General features: G+C 43.1%; 1 protein-coding gene across 1 annotated transcript in view; it reads left to right on the top strand.

Annotated features, from left to right (window-relative positions):
• The first annotated feature begins 1,536 nt into the window (after positions 1-1,536).
• Positions 1,537-10,051, top strand: part of ALG13 (ALG13 UDP-N-acetylglucosaminyltransferase subunit) — a 76,024-nt gene continuing 67,509 nt past the window's right edge. Inside the window, exons 1-3 of the mRNA XM_087727097.1 lie at positions 1,537-1,685; positions 6,534-6,696; positions 8,657-8,795. Coding sequence (XP_087583223.1) covers positions 1,605-1,685; positions 6,534-6,696; positions 8,657-8,795 — 383 coding nt within the window. The 5' untranslated portion in view covers positions 1,537-1,604. The remainder of the gene's footprint in view (positions 1,686-6,533; positions 6,697-8,656; positions 8,796-10,051) is intronic.

Below are 10,051 nucleotides of genomic sequence, written 5' to 3'. Positions count from 1 at the left end.
ACCTACTGATGCAGGCAAAATGCCACTGGAGTTTGCAGGGTCCTTTTTCATGTTGCAAAGCTTTCTTTGCACTCTCTCTCTTTGGATTCCATATTCCATATAGCCCCACCGGCACAGCTGCTGGCCAGATATTATTGGGAGCTGCTGCAACTCTGAAGGCGTAAAGGACAAGCAGTTCTTTGCCCCTCTCATTACATTCCAGGTGTTTTGGTGTCCGGTTAAACTTTAAATCTGACATTAAATTCAAACTTGGCAACTTTTAAGACTTGTGGACTTCAACTCCCAGAATTAAATTCAAACTTGGCAACTTTTAAGACTTGTGGACTTCAACTCCCAGAATTAAATTCAAACTTGGCAACTTTAAGACTTGTGGACCTGGAAGGAGGAGCCAACGTCACAACGATATGGTCGTGCGGTCTCGATGCTCTGAGACCGCAGCCAATACTTTTGCCGCTGGGTGGTCCAAATGCACCTAAACCATCCTGAAGAGACGATGAACAGGAAGAATATGTCTTGCTGATCTCAAGGATATCGCAAAATCCCTGAAAGAAGCAAAAGAAGTTCTTCAAGCTGGCGGTAAAAAATCCAGCCAAGGCTTATGAAGTCGAAATGATGGTTTTAAAGAGAAAAATTCTATCAGAACCAGGACTGATAATCAAAGATAAATTAATTAAAGTAGCAAAAGGGCGCCAAGATTACCTGAGAGATTCAACAAGCAACAAGGTGTGGAGAGATGTCCATAAAAACTTTACCAAGGAAATAAACAGAAGATTAACTCCACAAATGGCAAAAGAAATAAGACTATATGCCTTCGGGAAGGACACAGGTTGATATATGAAAATTGATAATAAAAAAATAGCTAAGTTTGATACAGCTAATGATATATGTATAGGTACTACCATAACAAAAGGAACCTGGACACAAATTGTAAACAGTGATTGGGGGGGGGGGGGCTTAGAAACTTTGTCAACTAATCTTTGTTTAGAATATGTTATAAAGGTTTAAGGCTATTGGATGATTTTGTAATAATGAAATGCCATCAGGTGGTTGTGTTAACTATGTATTATTTTAGGCAAAAGGACACTAAAACAATTTCAGTCAAATGAGAACTATGCTATGTTGATAGTAAGACTCATTAAGAATCTTAGACATTTGATATAAGAAATGACTGTGGAAGAGATGCACGAAAGCTAATTGTAACCAGTTGACACACTTTCTATAAGATGTAATGTAAGATGATGATTTTTTTTGTGTGTGTGTTGTTTGTTTAATAAAAAATAAAAATTTCTTGCCAAAAAAAAAAGACTTGTGGACTTCAACTAGCAGAATTCTTCACAAGTTCACAAGTCTTAAAGTTGCCAAGTTTGCGGATTCTGGGGAGTCTGTAAAACTAGTTGTTTTTTTAAATTGGAGCCCGGAATGCGTGCACCACATGGTGAGTCATAAGAGTCTATTTTCATATCTCTATGAACATCCCGAGTCCAGGCATTTCCTGGTCTTAAGGCGACCCCCTTCGGCGATTTTTCGTCCCGGAGGTGTGGCAGTTCTCTTACGGCCCTTCCAGCCGCCCTCATCTCTATGGTCGTTCCACCTTCTCGTCGGCCATGAAGTCCGTTTTCGTGACGGTCGGCACCACCAGCTTCGACGACCTCATTGCCGCCGTGACGGCTCCCGAAGCGACTCAGGCGAGTCTTCCGACGCCACCCTCCCCGCTTCCCCCCGAACACCGTCTTTGAAAGCTCTCGCGCCGCGCCTCGGAGCGAACAACCGGCCGCCGAAGGGCGGAAGAAGCGAGGGTGCGCTTCTGCATCACTTCCGGTGCCTTTTCTAGGCGCCGGCGGGCCGCGTCTCTATGTCCCTATGCATTCCAAGCGGACTTTTTTGGTCCTTTTGAAAGTTTTCTTGCGTGGGGAAATCTGGTGGGAAGGGAGGGAAATTCTCCCCCGAGTCCTCCCTTTGCAGCAATTGGCTCTCAGAAGAAAGGAAATAAATTCATAGGGGAGATTGGACTGCCATGTATCAGAAGTGGTGTAGGGTCTTCTGCTTGAGGGGGGGTTGGACTAGATGACCTGCAAGGTCCCTTCTAACTCTGTTAATCTGTTAAATCCAAGGGATCCCTCTCAAAATGGAGTCCCGGTTGCAAAAAAAGCGAGTTCCACTGTGTACCAACAATGCAGACGGGCATCGTTAAAAGCGAGCCTATGGTGGACAAGCATAGTAAGAGCAATAACAGAGTTTTATACAAAAGTAGTGCTGATCTTAGAATGAATATATTCATCTAATGGGAAATGAACAGTGCAATAGCAGGGTGAAGGTAATGAATAGAATACAATAGAGAATAGAAATGATTAGAAATGAATAGAATATGAAATGAGAACAGAATAGAATAGAGAATAGAATAGAATAATAGGGTAAGGTAGGATAGGATAGAGAATAGAGGATAGAATATAGAATAGAATAGGAATGGAGAATAGAATAGAATAGAATTCTTTATTGGCCAAATGTGATTGGACACACAAGGAATTTGTCTTTGGTGCAGATGCTCTCAGTGTACATAAAAGGAAAAGATACATTCATCAAGCATCATAAGGTAAAACAGTTAATGATAGTCATAGGGTACAAATAAGCACTCAGGAAACAATATTGATATAAATCGTAAGGATACAAGCCACAAAATTACACTCCTGCAGTCATAAGTGAGGGGAGATGGATGATAGGAACGATGAGAAGACTAATAGTAATAGTAATGCAGCCTTAGTGAATAGTTTGATAGTGGTGAGGGAATTGTTTGTTTAGCAGAGTGATGGCATTCAGGGGAAAAACTGTTCTTGTGTCTAGTTGTCTTGGTGTGCAGGGCTCTATAGCGTTGTTTCGAGGGTAGGAGTTGAAACCATTAATGTCCAGGATGCGAGGGGTTTTTAAATATACATTATGAATACATGAAATGGATATATATAAATGGGGACATGAGGATAGGGACGGTAGGCACATTGGTGCGCTAATGCCCGCCCCTTGCAGAATTCTTAGGAATGGGGTGAGGTCAACAGGAGACAGTTTAAGGTTAAACTTTTGGGGGTTTGGGAAAGAAACCACAGAATCAGGTAGTGCATTCCAGGCATTGACCACTCTGTTGCTGAAGTCATATTTTCTGCAATCAAATTTGGAGCGATTTACCTTCAGTTTGTATCCATTGTGTGCTCGTGTGTTGTAGTTGAAACTGAAGTAGTCATTGACAGGTAGAACATTATAGTAGATAATTTTATGTACTACACTTAGATCAGACCAAAGGTGGTGTAGTTCTAAATAAGCCCAAAATTTCAAGCCTGGTGGCATGAGATATTCTTTTGCAAGCAGAGGAGTGGAGGACTTTTTTCGTTAAATACCTCTGGACTTGTTCAATTGTATTAATGTCCGATATGCAGTGCAGGTTCTAGACAGATGAGCTGTATTCGAGAATTGGTCTAACAAATGTTTTGTATGCTCCAGTTAGCAGTTCAATATTACTAGAGAAGAAGCTACACAAACAAGATTAGGTTAACAACTCAGTGCAATTGGCTCGCTCGGAAGGAGGCCGCCTGAATTGGCTAAAGAAAATAAATTCATAAATGCATGATTGCCGTACTTGGGTTTTGCAGAGTATTCATAGGAGTCGTATTCACAGAATGTGATTTAAAAAAAAAATCAGAATGGCATTTGCAACTGTGCAATCAAAGTGCCACCTGTTTTTTATGTCCTCAAGTAGAGTTTTGCTTGCCGGTTTGCTTACAAAATGCAGCCCCCATCTTGACTATTTGGCCCACATGCTGGAGATATCTCTTGATGAGTATAGTTCAACAGTTTGGTCTTCAATACATTTACTCAATAACAATCTTTGCAGAATTCCATAGCTCTTATATAATCTTACCTTACATAATGTATTTTATAAGCCAATTGAACTATTGTATCATATAACTAGCTACTTAGGATTGCAATGGCCCTTCCTGTCCTTATTTATTCTCTTCTGAAAATTCTACAGCTCCTTAAAATGACTCAGTCTACAGTTTACATTCCGCATTGGTGGCTAAAAGGCGATGCTTTGTCTCTGATTTAAGTGCATGCCTGCTGAGTTGATTGACAGCAAGGAAAGCAGGTGGCCAGCCCATCATGCCATTTTAGATCATTTGATGGAGCACTGTGTTGCTTTTAGGTACCATGAGAATGAATGGGTGCACCAGCATAGCCGTTTTCCCTCTTTAAATCTACAGTTGCCATTATTGGCTATTGGTTATACTAAGAGCAGCTGATGGGAGTTATTTATTTATTTTAATTAGTTTGTCCCTGGTGTACAAGATAACAGGAATAAGAATAAACATGAATAAGAACACGGGAAATGGGTACAAATAAATGGGAACATTAGGACAGAGATGCTAGGCACGTTGGTGCGCTTTACGGACCTCTTAGGAATGGGGTGAGGTTGACAGTAGACAGTTTAAGGTTGAGGCTATGGGGGGGTTGGGGAAGAAACCACAGTCGGGTAGTGCATTCCAGGCATTGACCACTCTGTTGCTGAAGTCGTATTTTCTGCAATTGAGAAAAATATAGTCTAATGTATTTGGAGGGAACCAAGAGTTGTAGTCATGCTTTAGGCATAAAGGCAGCTGGGTGACCTTGGCCCAGTTCCTATTTCTCAGCCCGGGGAAGGTGGCAGTGCCAAACTACTTCTGAAAAACCTTTCCAGGAAAACTGCAGGGATTCATCCAGTCAGTCTCCAGAAGTCAACACTGCTTTGAAGGCATAAAAAAAGACCCGTCCCCCAAACCAATAATGTATTAGTAATAATTCTTTTCTTACAAAATGGTACAGAAGCACAGCTGTATTTTTAATATATTTTAAATTTTAGTTTGAAGTTTGAAGTTTCATTTTATTTATATGCCGCCCTATTCCCTGAAAGGGACTCAGGGCGGCGAACAACTCCAACGGGAAGTGGAACATGCAAATACAAAATAAACGTTTAAAATGACCAACAACCACACCTGTCGAGAGGGGAAGGGAGCTCATCAACATAAACAATCCATTTTCCATTAACCAGTGTATCATCTGGGTATACATAGTTTGTGCCAACATTCAAATATACAATCTTATTCATAATTTAATCTCATTTTAACTTAATTTCCCATACCTTAAGTATCTAATATTATAACAATCCCATTGTAATTTATTTAAATCTATTAGTTATATGAACTATTAATACATTTCCTATACTTTAGATAACTTCTTTTACTATTAATTTTATGTCTGTTTTCTAACCACCAATAAAAGATTCCCAAATTGTATAATAATCGCTTTGTTCTTTCCCTTTGATAGCCAGTATCAATCTGTTCATTTCTGCACATTCCAATATTTTCCTAATCACATTCTCCTCTGTGGGATCTCTTCCCTTTTCCAATTTTGTGCAAATACAATCCTAGCTGCTGTTATAACATGAATAATCAAATATAAATTTTCTTTACTATAATTTTCTGGTAAAATCCCCAGCAAAAATATTTCAGGTTTTAAGTCAATATGTTGTATCATTTTTTCCAACCACAAACGTATTTTAGTCCAATATTTTTTTGAGAAGCACATTTGTAAATAGTGTGTCATGCACCTTTTCTTCTCTTGGAGAGAGAAATAAATTCACCTTTGTAGCTTCTAATGCAGTGTTGGAGAACCTTTTCGGCACCGAGTGCTGAAACCAGAATACACATGTGGGTGCGTGCCGAAACCAGAATGCATGTGTGTGCATGTGCACACCTGCATGCTGGCAAGCTCATTTTTGCATGTATGGCACTGCCGGAAACTGGAAGAGCAGCTGCCTGGTGCATATGTGCACACCGGCCAGTTGGTTTTCTGGTTTCTGGCACTCCCATGTGCAAAAAAACCCAGCTGGCCAGTGTGCATGCACGTGCCGAAACCTGGAAAAGCATTTGGCAATGGAGCACGTGGCCAGAGAGAGGGCTTTGCGTGCCACCTCTGGAACGTGTGCTATAGGTTCGCTATCATGGTTTTAATGACTTCATTTTTAACCTCAGAATATATGTGTAAGGGCTCCCCTTCTAAAGTAAGAAAGTGAAGACTCTTGAAACGGAGTATTTCAAAAGGAACCTTTTATTAAGAAGAATGGAAGCCATTAAATTCAAAGCAACATCTGAATCCCCTTAGGCAATGCAAGTACAATTAAAGCAGTAGAGACCCCTCCCATTTGTCAGAATGCAGATTTTAGGCAACACACAAGTATGAAGGTGGTCCCTTCACCAGCTGCCCTGAGAGTCGACTAAAGATACATTCCCATGGCTGTCTTCTGTTAGACATTAAAGTGAAACATCCCACATGGCCATCATAAACATTCCCCCCAAAGGTGGTGGGATCTCAAGGCATTTCGGAGCCAGGAAACCAGTTGTAAAATATCAGTTGTCTCAGGCACTGTTAATAAATCGACTCCAAGGCCCCACTCCTCCCAATTGAATGGCAGTATCACTTTTAGGGATCTAACAATATGTTTCTTTCTGATGCAGGCTTTACAGGATCTTGGCTGTCACCAGCTTGTCCTTCAGGTTGGCCGAGGCAAAGAGTGTCCAGATTCATTTAGCACAGCCACATTTACTCTGGAAGTGTTCAGATTCAAGAGCTCACTTTCCGAAGATGTTAAAAAAGCAGATCTGGTCATAAGCCATGCAGGTAAAGCATCTCGGTACAATCACCCAGCCTCTTTTAGCCAACCTTTGCTCACCCTCATTGAAAAGAACAAAAACAATGTAGGAGGATAAGTTGTCTTTATATGTGGAAAAGTGGAACATTTATTTACATCCTTTATTTATGTGCTGGTATTTCTAGCATGTATACACTATTGAAACAGTGATGTCTATGCTGGCTTGAGCATGTCGTGAGAATGGCCGATGGTTACATTCCGAAAGATCTCTTGTATGGAGAATTAGTGCAGGGAAAGGGCCCCAGAGGGACATCACAGCTGTGATATAAGGATATCTGCAAAAGGGATCGAAAGGCTTTGGGAATGGACATTAACAGCTGGGAAATCTGTACCTCTGATCCAGTGGTGGGTTGCAGGCAGTATGTCCCGGAAGCCTGCCGGAAGCAGCAGCCACAGTACTGGAACGGTGCTTTGGAGGGCCCGCCTGCCCGCCCGCGCTCCTTACCTGTATTTGAAGGAAACAGGCCATCCCCGCACGCGTGCGCAGCGTACAGCGGCTGTGTGATGCTCCGCCGAGCAGCTGCAGCATCACAGGCAGTGGGTGTGCATGCGTGCGCAGAGCGCATGCCCGTGGTGCACGCCTGGCTCCCGTTGCAGCGTACCGGTTGCAACAGGAGCTGAAACCCACTACTGCTTTGATCGTTCAGCTTGGAGGCTAAAGATATAGCATGGCGTCCTCCTATTCAAAGAGACATTTGTTCAGCAGGCTGAGGCAAAGAGGCAGTTCCGGAACTAGTGAAAATCTGGGGGCTGGGCAGGGGGCAGAATGGATCTGCCCTCAATGTGGAAGGGATTGCGATTCCCGAATTGGCCTTTTTAGCCACACCAGATGCTGCTTTAGGACCTGTTTCCAGAGCATGATACCATAGTCTTTTGAGACTGAAGCAGGGGTGGTTCCTGCCAGTTCTAACATCTTCTATAGAAAATCTACAAATCTACAGTGCCATTTAGAACAGCTCCCTCCCCCGCCCGTCTGCACATCATCAAGATGAAGAGCGAGAGTAGGAATTCTGGGAGTTGAAGTCCACAAGTCTTAAAGCTGTCAAGTTTGAACACTCCTGGGTTTTTTTTTTTCTAAAGGGTTAGGGGTGCAAGGGTCTTGTAACTTGACAGCTTTAAGACTTGCATGCTTCAAATGCCAGAGTTTCTGAGCCAACATTTTGGTTGCTAAGCAAGAGTGTTATTAAGTGAGTTTCACCACCTTTTACAAGTTGGCCACGTCCACCCAGTCACATGACTGCCAAGCCACTCCCACTCAGTCAAATGGCTGACAAGCCACTCCCACAAAGCAGGCCACTCCTATAGAAGAGGTTCTAACAAAATTTGAAACCCACCACTGGACTGAAGGATGCCAGTGATGAGTATTAATGTAGAGTATTGCGCCCTGGAAACAAATGTGAAGGTTGATTTAAAAGAGTAATGTCTTAGGTTCAAGGGAGATACAACTATAGAAATTTTATTGTATTTATGGTCAGTGAGCAGTTATAAACAGTCATGAAACAGTCATGAGGAGCTACCAGAGAGAGGAAGGGGTCAAGCTATTTTCCAAAGCACCTGAAGGCCAAACAAGGAATAATGGATGGAAACTGACCAAGGAGAGATTCAACCTAGAAATAAGGAGGAATTTTCTGACAGTGAGAACAATCAACCCATGGAACAGAAGTTGCCTTCGGAAGTTGTGGGAGCTTCATCACTTGAGACTTTCAAGAAGAGACTGAACTGCCATTTGTCAGAAATGGTGTAGGGTCTCCTGCTTGAGCAGGGGGTTGGACTAGATGACCTACAGGGTGCCTTCCAACTCTGTTAATCTGTTAATTCTTTTTATTTAATCCAATTTCTTATTCCCCGTTTTATTCCATCAACCCATTTTTGCTGAATGGGTGCTGCTATGTCAAGTAGAATGATCTGCTTCTGGTGCTTTTGCTACAGGAGCAGGCAGCTGTTTGGAAGTTTTGGAAGCTGGGAAACCTCTCCTGGTTGTGATCAATGACAAGCTTATGGACAACCATCAGTTGGAACTGGCCAGGCAGCTGCACAAAGATGGGCATCTCTTTTACTGCACAAGCAGGTATGGATTTTCCCCAACGTCGTTGGTTGCCGTGCAGATGTTCTTGGCTCTTAAGTCAAAAATAGTAGGAGCAAAACAGTTGCTTTTTGTGTTTTTCATCTGATTGTTGCTGAGGAGGGTCCTTTAGTTCAGTGTTTCTCAACCTTGGCAACTTGAAGATGTCCGGACTTCAAGTCCCAGAATTCCCCAGCCAGCATTCGCTGAATTCTGGGACTTGAAGTCCGGACATCTTCAAGTTGCCAAGGTTGAGAAACACTGCTTTAGTTATCTTAAGTTCTGAATTAAGCGAGATAGATAGCTCTGGTTTGTGCTATTCCTTTATTTTTTATTTCCTTTAAATATTTTATGCACTCTTAATTACTTTAATAAATAATTCAAGATGGTGAATATACATCCTTCCCCTATTTTCCCACAACAACAACCCTGTGAGGTGGGCCGAGAAAGAAGAACTGGCTCAAAGTCACCCAGCTGGCTTTCATGCTTTCTGGGAACAGTTTTGAACCAGAAATCCGGTGAAGGTTCTTCTAAACCAATAATACGATAAATGTCTTTGTCCTGAAATATTATGAAGAACCAGAGCAATATATGAACTCTTAAGATTCTATTATATTCTATTATAGAATATTCTATTGCAGTGATGGCTAACCTTTTGGTCATTGCATGCTGAAAGCGCATGTATGCGTGCTCACACCCAGAATGCAATACACATGACACCCCCGTGTGCCCCACCCCTGAGGCAGGTGTGTGCAACCCCCCCTCGCGCATGCGTGTGTGACCCCCCCCCCCCACTGCACCCTGTTTTGGGCCTAGCAGGCCTTTCTGAAGCCTTCTGGGACCAAAAATAGATTGGGGGGCGCACCACATACCTGTGCCCCGTTTTGGGCCTAGCAGGCCTCCGTGCAGCCTCCTGAGACCAGAAATGGATCAGGGGAGGGCGCACTACACACCCTTGTGCCCCGTTTGGGCCTAGCAAGCCTCCCTGAAGCCTCCTGGGACCAAAAACGGATTGGCGGGGGTTCGCACCACACACCCCTGTGCCCTGTTTTGGGCCTAGCAAGCCTCCCTGAAGCCTCCTGGGACCAAAAATGGATCGTGCGGAGGAGGGCGCACCACACACCCCTGTGCCCTGTTTTGGGTCTAGCAAGCATCTTTGAAGCCTCCTGGGACCAAAAACGGATTGGCGGGGGTTCGCACCACACACCCCTGTGCCCCATTTTGGGCCTAGCAGGCCTCTGTGCAGCCTCCTGGAATCAAAA

Source organism: Thamnophis sirtalis, unplaced genomic scaffold (genome assembly GCF_051295495.1).
Source record: "Thamnophis sirtalis isolate CommonGarterSnake01/CBP01778 unplaced genomic scaffold, rThaSir2_p1.2 scaffold_13, whole genome shotgun sequence".
Taxonomy (NCBI): domain Eukaryota; kingdom Metazoa; phylum Chordata; class Lepidosauria; order Squamata; family Natricidae; genus Thamnophis; species Thamnophis sirtalis.
The sequence above is the reverse complement of the archived record's forward strand: the minus strand, read 5'-3'. Positions and strand labels throughout refer to the sequence as shown.